Source organism: Saimiri boliviensis, chromosome 1 (genome assembly GCF_048565385.1).
Source record: "Saimiri boliviensis isolate mSaiBol1 chromosome 1, mSaiBol1.pri, whole genome shotgun sequence".
Classification (NCBI taxonomy): domain Eukaryota; kingdom Metazoa; phylum Chordata; class Mammalia; order Primates; family Cebidae; genus Saimiri; species Saimiri boliviensis.
In genome coordinates, this window is record NC_133449.1 from 74,388,330 (window position 1) to 74,403,423 (window position 15,094).

Genomic DNA, 15,094 nt, shown 5'->3' on the forward strand with positions numbered 1-15,094 from the left:
ATGTATATTAATACTCTCTTGTTTTTTGAAAAAAACCCCCACAGAATAGAATAATCTGGATCCATTGTAACATGCAGATTAACAAATTAAACTGAATGCTAATGTGGTTTCAGAGTTTACTTTTAAGTAATTGTATTTCTTATAATAGTGACTATATACCATTTACCTTGCAAATTCCACTTTAATTAGCCTGTATATATGTGAGATATTGTAAATATTTGCTTTACATACCAAAAATGCCCCATAAAATGTGCTCGTACTTAATAACTACCTAACAGATGTTTCCTTTCCTTAAAAATAAAACTTAAAAAAATGCTTAAATACTAAATAATTCTAAATATACTCAGAGTCTTAACCAAACATATGCTATTGAAAACCTAAATACTATATATATTCTTCTTACCACATTTCTCAATGTGATGACATACTAAATCCAGGAAAAGAAGTGTATTTTTCCTTTTTCTAGAGTTTATTTCTGGATGGTTAACCAAGGATACACTAGAGCATGTTTATTCTAATGGGCCATATTTCAAATAACAGTTGTGGCAAATGATTCTTTTTACTATTTCTAAGGTATCTTGATATTATTGAAAATAGAAGATAATTAATTGGCATCTCTTTTTAATTATTTTTAAAACAGGACAGAGATTCCTTCTGCCATCAGATGTCTTTCTGCTTGACTGAACTGCACCTGTGGTCTTTGAAGAATACCTTACACATTGCGGGTAAATGAGCTCTGGATTAATTTCAATATTTTTCAAATATGTTACACCATTATAAATAAGTATTAGCAAAGATTAGAGCCTGAATTCTCCAGCTGGAATTGCATTCTTTCTTTATTCTTAATGAAAAATTGGTTAATGGGAAATAATTCCTTTTAATTACTCTTACTAACTTAATATTTACAGCTTGAGTTAGGTTTTTATTTTTGTAAATTAATTTTATTAACTTAATGTTTGATCCCTTTTATGATACACACATGTTCAATTTTTTTTCTGGGATTGTTCATAATAACATATTCATAAATATGTACAGCATAGCTAATGGTAAAGGCATTTCTATTTGATTTAAAATAACATTTCAAACATATAGCTAAGATGTACAGTTATTTTCATGTTCTTCACATTTTTTGGGGGGAGGATTATATGTGTGTTTTAATAATGCTTATTAACATAGGAATAATATATTTTATAGGAAATATCTTTTTAAAAATATACAAAGTAACAGTTGTATTTAGGAGGACAAAATTATTTATATTTCTTAAGCATCATTACAAAGAAAATGGCTTACCTTGCAAAATACCATTTTTCCATATCAAATATAGAATTAAGGATGACTGTGATTATTTTCATCAAGTTTATCTATTTAAAAATGTATAAAGATTGAAATTTCAATTAAAGTAAGTGAATTTAACATTCATTTGCTTTCTGTTAAAATTCTTCTAAAATGACAATAAAGGAATAAAAATAAGGAAGGCATAAACCCTTTTGAGAGAGGGGACAACTGAAATTGGACAAATTTTGGAAGGTGGGAGGGAAAGAGGAATTAGTAGAGCTGAAAAACCTGAATATAAATTGCCTGCAGAGGAGAGTTCCAATGACAGCCAATTTATGACTCAAAATTTTGGAAAGATACAGAAATTTGAGGAGCCAGATATTGTAGAAGATGGTATGTGTCATGAGACTGATGATAAAGGAAGATGCAAGTTTGCAAAAGAAGTTGTGAGATACCTTTCATGCTGTGGACATATTAAATTAAGGAGGCTCTAAAGTTGGGAACACCAGGGCCAGTGAAAAAAGACATGCTGAACTGGAAACAGACCTGAAATGGAAGGAGGCCTACATACTGATGGGTAAGGTCTTCTTAATCTCACTTTGTTCTGAGAATGTCATACCCATTTGTACACTTTCCAAGAAAGAAGGAGCTTGAGATAGTCCTCTCTGGAAGGATTGCATGACCCTAGAAAGAAGGCTTATATACATAGATGTTTGAGGGACTCCTTTGGTGAAATACTCCGGTCCTTGGCCTATCAGTGAAGCCCACCAGTTGGCAAGCTCTAATTGTGTACACAGGGCTTCCAGTCAGCTTTTTAGTACCTTACTTGTAAATACAGAGAACTAAGGATCACTAGGTATTTGAGGAATATCTTCAACAGGAAAGAAAACAAAAGTGAATAGATGAATGGATTTCTGAAGAAATAGAGATAATGTACGAAGGGGGGAAAAAAGTACAACAGAAACCTAAGAAAACATACTAAATCCATGAAACAAGAAACAAAAACGGAAGCGTCAGAAAACATTTGAAGTTATACAGATATCTTGAAAAGTAAAAATATGTTACAGGAAAAAATTCAAAACTCAAAAGTGTAAAAGAAATCTCCTCAGAAAATAGAAAAAAGAAATTTTACTGCTGGTGGAAATCTTTAATTGAAATATTTTCTTCTCTAATCATAATTGCCCATTTTTCATCTTATTCCCTTATTCTCATATATCTAGGTTTTATGCTTCTTTGAGACCGTTAATCTTTTAATCCCTTGATATTCTCCTAGTCCATTGGGCCTTCTTAGCTTATCTTCCTACCCAGCTTGGACCCCATGGTTGAAAGTCTGAGCTGTTCCATCTTGATCCCCTTTTACCCCTTATCTTCTGTTCATGCCGAACAAACTCCTTTCCTGCCCTTCCATCAGTCCTAAAGTTTTCCATCCCTCTTTCTTCTATTCTGAGGCAGTGAATGGTTTTAGAGAAAAATCACACAGTGGTGCACAGTAGCCCCATGGAAATAGTCTTTAACCCCAACTGCATTTTTGCAGGGCCTCTCTATTGGGACATTCTTCTTCTGTTTAACCTTTTATGAATCCTACTTCTTTAGGACTCAGCTTTATTAAGTCACTTAGAGAAGCCTTTCCTCCTATCTGTACTAAATTAGTAACCCTATTAATGTAACCCTATTATGCTTGATTAGTAACCCTATTATGCTTGATGTTTATTTTTAAAATGTTTGATATAATCACAAACTTATAGAAAAATTGTCAATACAGAGAATCTTTTTTTCTTGGACCATTTGAGAGTAAGTTGTAGCCTGATGCTTGATCACCTCCAGATATATTCGTGTATGTATCCTACCAAAAGAATTTTGTCTTGCATTACTGTATAGCCATCGATATCAGGAAATTAACAATGATGTACTTCAGTCTAAATGGACCAGTTCACCTGTTGTCCCATCTTTGTTCTTTTTTTGGAAAAGGATTTTGTTCACAGTAACACATTGTTTGTTACCATGTTTCTTTAGTGTCCTTCATTCTTGTCATCCTTCATCCTTTTTCTTTTTTTAAGTTTCATTACCTTAACATTTTTTAAGGTACTAGACCAGTTTTTGTGTAGGATGTTCCTAAGTTTGGTTATATTGAAATTTCCTCACAATTAGATTCAGGTTATGCATTTTTGATGGGAATATCTCACAAATGATGCTATATTCTCAATGCATCCTATCAGGTGGTACATAATTTCAGTCTGTCCCTTTCCTGATGATACTCATGATTACCTGATTAAGACAGTGTCTGCTAGGCTTCTCCACTGCAAAGTTAATTTCTTCTTTGTTACTGCTAAGTATTTCGTAGGGAAGTACCGTGAAAGTATGTAAATATCCTGTTCCTGATCACACTTTAAATATCTTATTATATATTATCAATTATCAATAGATTAAAAAAGCCTTTTTATTGAAATATAGTGTATGTAGTGAAAAGTGTAGACATCATAAGATTATGTTGTGAACTATCAGAATGTGAAAACACCCATAAAATCACCACCCAGGGGAACAAATAAAATAACAGTATCCAAGAAGTTCTACTCATGATTTTTCCCAATCAATCCTTATTAGATATATTCGGTCTAGAGACATGAACTGCATTCTTTAAAATTGTATGCATCTACTAATGGCATGATGAATAAAACAGAGCCTCAACAAGTACACACAGTTGACTATTTTGAAAGACTATATTGGAAAAGTTAATTGTAGCAGTAATACTTTTTTTGGTTTTATCATGCAGTTTGAGAAAGTTTAGGGCAGTCAGTCACTAGGGGGCAGCCTGTACTGCTTTCACCTCTTTACAAACAGTTGTATACTCCTTATCCTTGTTAGTAACTGAGAATTACTTTACATGGAAGAAAACAAACTTTCCTTCAATGAAAGAAATACTTTTTTATTCATAGATATGAAGAAAATGGACATAATTATTTTATTCTTTTATATTTAAATTGCAATACTTTCTTGGTTAAATGAATCCTGACATCTGGGAAGACTAGCTTTGCTTCTTAGGTAGCCTCAGTAAAGTGTCCAAATTTGAGCAGGTTTAGAAGGGGTTTTCCCAGTCTAAACAAGTTTCAGATAATAATTTATCCAAAGTTTCCTCTAATCTTCCCTTTCTCTTCTGCGGATTTCTCCCAAATGCCATAGGATAGGAACTAGACTCTTGAGCTAAATTGGAGAAAAGAAAACCACAGCTCAGAATCCAACAGGGCATTTTCTTCCATGCACTGATTTCATTTGGCATTGCTTAGTGGCAGTTCCTTTTGGTAGCGCCCTGTGAAAAATATCAGAGGAAGTGTGAAATAGAAAACTTGGTCTTTCTTGATTTCAGTTCTTTACTAATCTTTTTCTCATGCCATTCTAGTTTTGTATAAATCTTTTCTCATTAGATTGATAAACTTTCCAGTTTCTGCATATCCCAAGAGTATATGAACTTATCTCCAGATGCTTTTGAGCCATTTTATTTCTAGTAACATAAGGAGACTGTTTTCTGCTTTTCTCCCTCCCCCTCCCCCAGTAAAGTATGGCTTGGCTTTTTATTCTCTGGGTCTTTTAAACCACAATTTAATGTTATTTCTTCCTTTCTATAGATAGAGACATTGGGATCTACCAGTATTATGACAAGAAAGATCCACCAGGTAAAGTACCTATTCTGTGCAATTAATTTTTATTAACTAAATATTCTAAACCATGAAGTACTGACTGTTAAAAACCCTCTTCTTATGAGCTTTAGATAAATTCTAGAATTTTAAGAAAAGTCCCTTCAGTTCTTTAGAAAAATGCTGAGGTTGATATTGATCTGTTCTATATAAAATAAAGTAATATCGAGAAAATGCTGTAGAAGGACATGAAAATTTTCATTTTACTCTTGATCAGACTGATAACAGGGCAGTCTATTCACGTGTATTTATCAGTGTCCCAGTAGAGGGCATTGTTAATGCATAGGTCCTACTGATGCTGGCCTCCTGGATCCTCACCTAATATCTGAAATAGGCATTTCTGAGTGAATGATCAATTTTCCTTATCTGATTAATCCTGTTAATCCCTGAAGTTTTATGATGGGCCAAAAGGTCTTTCTAGCTAGAGTTACTTCCTGTTTTGGTCTCTGTTGAAGTGGGCTGTGTGAGCATCCTATGTGCTTAGCTTAGTGGTTAATAGGCTGACTTCACGGTTCTGATGACAGACTGAAGCAGTTTCTGTTCTGGGCTCTGTTGCACTTTCCTATCTGATGAGAGTGGAAGCTCAGGATATTGGTCCACCTGTTGTGCCCTTTCACTGCAAATATAGGAAATATCTCTATGAAATGAAAACATCCAAATTATGGCATGTTTTTCAACTGTTCTTTTAGAACCTTGGCATAATTTATTAATTTCAGTAATACATGTAATGTTAATATATGTGTACATATTAAAATACAAGGCATTATAATAAAAATAAATTCTACCTTTGTTTTTTCTTTCTATCCCTTCTGCCACAATATCCGCGACAGAGCATGGTAATTTAGAAGAAAAGCAGAAGCTGGCAGAGTGTAAGCCTACCTTATATTTTTTTGGAACTATAAAACTGAAAAGTTCGGTATTATAAAATATTCATCTGGAACAAATAGGAAACATTATTCCCTCCAAATTTCTTATAATTACAAATTCTCATTGCTTAGTAATATAAACATATGACTAACAATTGTATTTGTCAGGCCTTTACAAATGTATGTTTATGTAAACATAAACTTTCTTAATGAACTATGTTATTTAGTATATTTAAGATAATTGTACCAAGCTTAAATTAAACACTTAATTATTAATACTTTGCCAACATTGTTAACATTTCTTAAGAAAATAATATTTATAATATCAGTATTAGCATTTTACTCACTCTAGTCTTTTCTGATCTCCAGTTTATAAGTGTATATAAGTATATTATGGCTACAAGGTAATATGGTTTTAATGACTTAAAATTAAACATACATTAAGATTTTTATGGACTATAATTAGAGCTGAAAATCCCATTTGTTTTCTTGTGTGGTTTTTTTTTTTTTTTGAGAGGGAGTTTTGCTCTTGTTGCCCAGGCTGGAGTGCAATGGTGCAATCTTGACTCACTGCAACCTCTGCTTCCCAGGTTCAAGTGATTCTCCTGCCTCAGCTTCCCGAGTAGCTGGGATTACAGATGTGCCACCATGCCCAGCTAATTTTGTATTGTTAGTAGAGGCAGGGTTTCTCCATTTTGATCAGGCCGGTCTCGAATTCCTGACCTTAGGTGATCTGCCCGCCTCCGCCTCCTAAAGGGCTGAGATTACAGGTGTGAGCCACCTCGCCTGGCTTTTTTTCTTGTTTTTTTTTTTTTTTTTTTGAGACGGAATTTCACTCGATACCCAGGCTGGAGTGCAATGGCGCGATCTTGGCTCACCGCAACCTCCGCCTCCTGGGTTCAGGCAATTCTCCTGCCTCAGCCTCCTGAGTAGCTGGGATTACAGGCACGAGCTACCATGCCCAGCTAATGTTTTGTATTTTTAGTAGAGACAGGGTTTCACCATGTTGACAAGGATGGTCTCGATATCTCGACCTCGTGATCCACCCGCCTCGGCCTCCCAAAGTGCTGGGATTACAGGCTTGAGCCACCGCGCTTGGCCTTTTCTTGTTTTTTAAATGATTGAACTGACATTTAATTTTGAAAACTACTGTGTTAGTAACCGCAACACAGATTTAAAAATTTGCACTTACATTCTACACATCAGAATTGTTTATAGATCAAATTCATTTACTGAAATAAGATGTATAGCAATTCTACTCTCAAATTTAAGTATCTATGTGTACTATATATATGTATATGCACATACTACACATACATATGCACAAATATACTTATGACTGTTATTTAGAATTATTAATGAGGAGAATCCAAAGATGAATTCATTTTTCTGATGAAACAGATATGAGTTTAACATTTTACAATTATTTTAAACAGAACTATTTTTAATTTATTTTAGGCTAACATGACTACTAAATAATTTTATCTTTAAATTAAATTTATTTAAAACAAAACAAAGTCTTATCATTATGGTATATACTTTAAAGAGAGCTATTCTTAATTAAAAAGAGCACTATTAGGGCCTTATTTGTTAAAACTTGGATTTCCCTCAGATTTTTCCATAGTTTTAAAATGTCGTGCTTTGATGCTTAAACTTCATATATTTTATGTAAATTTTTATTTTTAATTTTTTTTCATTTTTACATTTTATTTCTTTGCTCATTATATTCATTTACTCATGATAATTTTTTTAGGTCTGAGTACAGGCTAGTTGCAGAATTTGGAATTTCTTTTGGATTGAACATTTAATTATTTACATGAAAAATTACTTTCTTGGTAAAGAGTACATCACTTACAATGAATTACTAGATTCACAAGCCTAGCAAACTTTTCCAGGGATTCTCCAAGCCTTGTTGGTTGTCATCGTAAAATTATGATTAGGGAGATTATTTTGTGGTAAAAATCCTGTTCCTATGACAAAGCCTTTCAAAAGGCTGTTATTTGATGATGGAGATGAAGCCTACTTCCTCTCAATTATAGAGGTGTTTTATTTTAATCTTCCTAAGGCACACTGCTAAGCAGAATTTCCTTTTTAAAAAATCTTGTTTAACTAACTATAGTACATGTTTTATTTGCCAGCACGAGATTATCCTTGGACGCTCAAAAACAGACGCCCAGAAAAACTCCGAGACTCACTCAAAGAGTTGGAGGTATCTTTCAAAAAGTTTCAAAAATGGCAACAAACAAATCTGTTTTTAAAACATCTTTCAACAGCTTTAATTTTCATAAAGGATCAACTCTCATGGTGATGATAGCTTTGCTTTTGTCCAGTGATGAGTTCCAAAACAGTTGCGTCTTTGTGTGGCATGTTGATCTTTTTTTGCTTGCAAGTCAGAGACAGTTTAACTGATAATGACAATGTGTATAGCCAACTGCACTCTCTCTTTTTCTGTTGTACTTCAGGAGCTGATGCAAAACAGTCAGTGTGTGCTGAGCAAATGGAAGAACAAATATGTCTGTCAGGTAAAATGGTTTGACAAGCCTTTGCAGTGTTTAACCAATGGAGCTGAAAACTATGTAGTCATTGGTATTCTTGTGTTATGATAGGTAATGGACAAAAACTTTTTTTAGCAGTGGATATTTCATAGTTTGAATTCTAGTCATTCTAGAGCTAACATTAGACAGATTGACATAGGACAACAGGCTCATTAATCAGTATTAATCAGTGTAGTTGTATAGTTGTACTGACATGATAAACACTAATAAAAATCTTTTCATATTGTATTTTTGTTTGAAGTGGTCTCAATGTCGTAGTAGATGTTTGCTGGCATAGATTTAATTATATATATATATATATATGAATGTATGTATGTATTGTTTTAAGATCTGGGATACATGTGCATAATGTACAGGTTTGTTACATAGGTATGCATGTGCCATGGTGGTTTGCTGCACCCATCAACCATCTACATTAGGTATTTCTTCTAATGCTATCCCTCTTGTAGCCCTCGCCTCTGCGACCTCCTGATAGGCCTTGGTGTGTGGTGTTCCCCTACCTGTGTCCATGTGTTCTCATTGTTCAACTCCAATTTATGAGTGAGAACATGTGGTGGTTGGTTTTCTGTTCTTGCGTTAGTTTGCTGAGAATGATGGTTTCCAGCTTCATTCATGTCCCTGCAAAGACATGAACTCATCTTTTTTTTGTGGCTGCACAGTATTCCATGGTGTATATGTGCCACATTTTCTTTACTCAGTCTATCATTGATGGTCATCTGGGTTTGTTCCAAGTCTTTGCTATTGTGAACAGTGCTGCGATAAACCTATGTGTGCATGTGTCTTTATACTAGAATGATCTATAATCCTTTGGGTATATACCCAGTAATGGAATTGCTGGGTCAAATGGTATTTTTGGTTCTAGATCCTTGAGGAATCACCACACTGTCTTCAACAATGATTGAACTAATTTACACTCACACCAACAGTGTAAAAGCGTTCCTGTTTCTCCACATCCTCTCCAGCATCTGTTGTTTCCTGACTTTTTAATGATCACCATTCTAACTGTTGTGAGATGGTATCTCATTGTGGTTTTGGTTTGGATTTCTCTAATGACCAGTGATGATGAGCTTTCAGCTTTTTAAATATGTTTATTGGCCTCATAAATGTCTTCTTTTGAGAAGTGTCTGTACATATCCTTTGCTCACTTTCTGATGTGGTTGCTTGTTTTTTTTGTAAGTTTAAGTTCTTTGTAGATTTTGGATGTTGGCCCTTTGTCAGATGGATAGATTGCAAAATTTTTCTCCCATTTTGTAGGTTGCCTTTCATTCCAATGGTAGTTTCTTCTGCTGTGCAGAAGCTCTTTAGTTTAATTAGGTCCCATTTGTCAATTTTGGCCCTTGTTGCCATTGCTTTTGGTGTTTTAGTCATGAAGTCTTTTCTCATGCCTATGTCCTGAATGGTATTGTCTAGGTTTTCTTCTAGGGCTTTTATGGTTTTAGGTCTTACGTTTAAGTCTTTAATCCATCTTGAGTTAATTTTTGTATAAGGTGTAAGGAAGGGGTCCAATTTCAGTTTTCTGCATATGGCTAGCCAGTTTTCCCAGCACCATTTATTTCTTCTTTGCTTGTTTTTGTCAGGTTTGCCAAAGATCAGATGGTTGTAGATGTATGATGTTTTTCTGAGGCCTCTGTTCTGTTCCCTTGGTCTGTAGGTCTGTTTTGGTACCAGTACCATGCTGTTTTGGTTACTGTAGCCTTGTAGTATAGTTTGAAGTCAGGCACCGTGATACCTCCAGCTTTGTTCTTTTTCTTAGGATTGTCTTGGCTATGTGGGCTCTTTTTTAGTTCCATATGAAATTTAAGGTAGTTTTTTCTAAGTCCGTGGAGAAAGTCAGTGGTAGCATGCTGGGCATAGCACTGAATCTATAAATTACTTTGGGTAGTATGGCCATTTTCATGATATTGATTCTTCCTATTCATAAGCATGGATATGTTTTTTCATTCATTTGTGTCTTCTCTTATTTCCTTGAGCAATGGTTTGTAGTTCTCCTTGAAGAGGTCCTTCACATCCCTTGTAATTTGTATTATTAAGTATTTTACTCTCTTTGTAGCAATTGTGAATGGGAGTTCACTCATGATTTGGCTCTCTGTTTCTCTATAATTGGTGTATTGGAATGCTTGTGATTTTTGCACATTGATTTTGTATCCTCAGTGTTTGCTTCAGTTGCATGTCAGCTTGAGATTTTGGGCTGAGACAGTAGGGTCTTCTAAATATACAATCATGACATCTGCAAAAAGACAATTTGACTTCCTCTCTTCCTAATTGGATACCCTTTATTTCTTTCTCTTGCCTGATTACCCTGGCCAGAACTTTCAATACTATGTTGAATAGAGTGGTGAGAGAGGACATCCTTGTCTTGTGCCAGGTTTCAAGGGGAATGCTTCCAGCTTTTGCCCATTTAGTATGATCTTGGCTGTGGGTTTGTCATAAATAGCTCTTACTATTTTGAGAAATGTTCAATCAGTACCTAGCTTATTGAGCATTTTTAGCATGGTGGCATGTTGAATTTTATTAAAGGCCTTTTCTGCATCTATTAAGATGATCATGCAGTTTTTGTCATTGGTTCTGTTTATATGATGGATTACATTTATTGATTTGTGTATATTGAACCAGACTTGCATCCCAGGGATGAAGCTGACTTGATCATGTTAGATAAGCTTTTTGATGTGCTGCTGGATTTTTTTTGGCCAGTATTTTATTGAGCTCTGCTCTGGTCTTAGTTATTTCTTGTTGTCTCCTAGCTTTTGAATTTGTTTGCTTTGCTTCTCTACTTGCTTTAATTGTGATGTTAGGATGTCGGTTTTAGATCTTTCCTGCTTTCTCCTGTGGGCATTTAGTGCTGTAAATTTCCCTCTAACAGCTCCTTTAGCTGTATCCAAGAATCTGGTACATTGTCTTTGTTCTCATTGGTTTCCAAGAACTTATTTATTTCTGTCTTAAACTTGTTATTTACCCAGTATTCATTCATAAGCAGGTTGTTCAGTTTCTATGTAGTCATGCAATTTTGAGAGAGTTTCTTAATTTTAAGTTCTTTTTTGATTGGCACTGTGGTCTGAGAGAGTGTTTGTTACGATTTATGTTCTTTTGCATTTGCTGAGGAGTGTTTTACTTCCAATTATGTCGTTAATTTTAGAATAAGTTTGATGTGGTGCCAAGAAGAATGTGTATTATGTTGATTTCAGGTGGAGAGTTTTGTAGATGTCTGTTAGGTCTGCTTGGTCCAGAGCTGAGTTCAATCTTGAATATTCTTGTTAATTTTCTGTCTCGTTGATGTGTCTAATATTGAAAGTGGGGTGTTAAAGTCTCCCACTATTATTATGTGGGAGTCTAAGTCTCTTTGTAGGTCTCTAAGAGCTTGCTTTCTGAATCTGGGTGCTCCTGTATTGGGTGCATATATATTCAGGATAGTTAGCTTTTCTTGTTGCATTGATCCCTTTACCATTATGTAATGCCCTTCTTTGTCTCTTTTGATCTTTGTTGCTTTGAAGTGTCTTTTATCAGAGGGTAGTATTGTGATACCTGCTTTTTTTTTCCTTTCCATTTGCTTGGTACATATTTCTCCATTCCTTTATTTGAGCCTATGTGTGTCCTTGCATGTGAGATGGGTCTCCCGTATACAGCACAGCGATGAGTCTTGACTCTTGATCCAGTTTGGCAGTCTGTGTCTTTTAATTGGGGCATTTAGTCTATTTACATTTAAGGTTAATATTGTTATGTGTGAATTTGATCCTGTCAATCTGATGCTAGCTGGTTATTTTGCCAGTTGGTTGATTCAGTTTCTTCATAGTGTCGATGGTCTTTACAATTTGGGATGTTTTTGCAGTGGCTGGTACTGATTGTTCGTTTCTATGTGTAGTGGTTCCTTCAGGAGCTCTTGTAAGGTAGGCCTGGTGGTGACAAAATCTCTCAGCATTTGCTTGGCTATGAAGGATTTTATTTCTTTTTTGCTTATGAAGCTTAGTTTGGCTGGATATGAAATACTGGGTTGAAAATTCTTTTCTTTAAGAATGTTGAATATTAGGCTCCATTCCTTCTGGCTTGTAGGGTTTCTGCTGAGAGATCTGCTGTTAGTCTGATCTCTTTGTGAGTAACCCGATCTTTCTGTCTGATTGCCCTTAAATTTTTTCCTTCATTTCAACTTTGGTGAGTCTGACAACTATGTGTTGTGGGGTTGCTCTTCTCAAGGAGTATCTTTGTGGTGTTCTCTGTATTTCCTGAATTTGAATGTTGGCCTGCCTTGCTAGGTTGGGGAAGTTCTCCGGGATAATATGCTGAAGAGTGTTTTCCAACTTGCTTCCATTTTCCCTGTCACTTTCAGATACACCAATCAAATGCAGGTTTGGTCTTTCCACATATTTATTGGAGGCTTTATTTGTTTGTTTTTATTCTTTTTTCTCTAATGTTGTCTTCATACTTTATTGCATTACATTTATCTTCAATCTCTGATATCCTTTCTTCTGCTTGCTCGATTTGGCCATTGATACTTGTGTGTGTTTCGCGAGTTTCTTGTGCTATGTTTTTCTCAGCTCCATCAGGTAACTTTTGTTTTTCTCCAAACAGGTTGTTTTAGTTAGCAATTCTTATAACCTATTTTCCAGGTCCTTAGCTTCCTTACATTGGGTTAGAACATGCTCGTTTAGCTCAGAGGAGTTTGTCATTACGCATCTCCTGAAGCTTACGTCTGTCAATTCATCAAACTCATTCTCAGTCTGGTTTTGTTCCATTGCTGATGAGGAGTTGTGATCCTTTGGAGGAGAAGAGGCATTGTGGTTTTTTAGAATTTCCAGTCTTTCTTTTAGCTGTTTTTTTCTTTATCTTTGTGGATTTATCTACCTTTGGTGTTTGATGTTTGGATGGGGTTTCTGTGTGGACAACTTTTTTGTTAATGTTGATTTTATTCGTGTTTGTTAGTTTTCCTTCTAACAGTTAGGCCTCTCTGCTGCAGGTCTGCTGGAGTTTGCTGGATGTCCACTCCAGACCCTGTTTGGGTATTACCAGCAGAGGCTGCAGAACAGCAAAGATTGCTGCCTGTTCCAATGGAGTACCTGCCAGCAGGGCTCTCCTATATGAGGTATCTGTTGATCCCTGCTAGGAGGTATCTCCCAGTCAGGAGGCATGAGGATCAAGGACCCACTTGAGCATGCAGCCTGTCTCTTAGCGGAGCTCAGTCCTTGAGCTGGGAGATCCACTGCTCTCTTCAAAGCTTTCAGGCAGTAATGTTTAAGTCTGCTGAAGCTGTGCTCACAGCCACCCTTCTGTTAGGTGCTCTGTCACAGAGAGATGGGAGTTCTGTCTATATGCCCCTGACTGGGTCTGCTGATTTTCTTTCAGAGATGCCCTGCCCAGAGAAGAAAAATCTAGGGAGGCAGTCTGACTACAGTGGCTTTGCAGAGCTATGATGTGCTCTTCCCCCTTCGAACCTCCCTGTGACCTTGTTTACATTGTCAGGGGAAAACCACTTACTCAAGCCTTAGTAATGATGGTCACCCCTCCCCTATCAAGCTTGAGCATCCCAGGTCAACTTCAGATGGCTGTGTTGGCAGCGAGAATTTCAAGCCAGTGGTTCTTAGCTTGCTGGGCCCTGTGGCAGTGGGATCTGCTGAGCTAGACCACTTGGCTCCCTGGCTTCAGCCCCCTTTTCAGGGGAGTGAACAGCTCTGTCTCACTAACGTTCCAGGGTCCATTGGGGTCTGAAAAAAAAAACTCCTGCAGCTAGCTCAGTGTCTGCCCAAATGGCTTCCCAGCTTTGTGCTTGAAACCCAAGGTCCTGGTGGCTTAGGCACCAGAGGGAATCTCCTGGTCTATGCGTTGGAAAGACTGTGATGGGAAAAAGCATAGTATCTGGGCTGGAGAGCACCATGTCTTAACGGCACACTCCCTCATGGCTTCCCTTGGCTAGGGGAGGGAGTTCTCAACCCCTTCCACTTCCTTGGGTGAGACAATGCCTCACCCTGCTTTTGGCTTGCCTTCCATGGGCTGCACCCACTGTCTAACCAGTCTCAGTGAGATGAGCCGGGTACCTCAGTTGGAAATGCAGAAATCACCCACTGACTGTATTGATATGACTGGGAGCTGCAGACTGGAGCTGTACCTATTCAGCCATCTTGCCAGCCTGATTTATTAGTATTTTGAATGAAGATAAAGACATACTGCTCTTGTAAGCATTTATGAATGTCATTGCTTATGAAAATCAACATGCAGACTGCATACAGTTAGATTTACCATAATAAAACATTTGGTCTTACTTTTTGAACCCTCTAAGCTCTGCTGTTTACTATGGTAGCCCCTAGTCATATATGACTGAATAATCAAGTGAAATAAAACATTCAGTTTTTCAGTTGTAGTAACCACATTGAAGTGTTCAATAGCTATATGTTATCATATTGGACAGTGCAGATACAGAACCATTTTCATCTCAGACAGTTATATTGGTCAGTAGTAGTGTAAAGGCCTAGACAAGGTGATCTATGTATTAAATGGGTAGAGTCAGGACATAATAATTAGTTTACACTGATTACAAGATAATCAACAAATACTTTAGCTTTGCTGATAGGCCTAAAAAGTTTTATATGTCTAGAAAAATTTTATATACTTTTGATAAAAAGCATAATTATTAGTCATCTGTGGAATTGAAGTTGCATTATTACTAATAGTAATTATAACTGATATATGGAATCAAATATTCCTATATTAATTTAAATTCTTTTTT

The 15,094-nt window shown here is 36.1% G+C and overlaps 1 protein-coding gene across 8 annotated transcripts in view; it reads left to right on the forward strand.

Annotated features, from left to right (window-relative positions):
* WDPCP (WD repeat containing planar cell polarity effector) overlaps positions 1-15,094 on the forward strand; it is a 785,671-nt gene that overhangs the window by 345,292 nt on the left and 425,285 nt on the right. For 6 of the 8 annotated variants that reach the window (XR_012517640.1, XM_074399199.1, XM_074399192.1 and 3 more), the window contains 5 exons: positions 641-725; positions 4,896-4,943; positions 5,795-5,833; positions 7,969-8,039; positions 8,293-8,352. Coding sequence is in view for 7 of the 8 variants with exons in the window: in XM_074399199.1 (XP_074255300.1) it covers positions 641-725; positions 4,896-4,943; positions 5,795-5,833; positions 7,969-8,039; positions 8,293-8,352 (303 nt within the window). In the remaining variant the exon portion in view is untranslated. Of the gene's footprint in view, positions 1-638; positions 726-1,631; positions 1,853-4,895; positions 4,944-5,794; positions 5,834-7,968; positions 8,040-8,292; positions 8,353-15,094 lie in introns of those variants that run through there. The other 2 variants (XM_074399217.1, XM_074399211.1) reach the window with 2 other exon arrangements.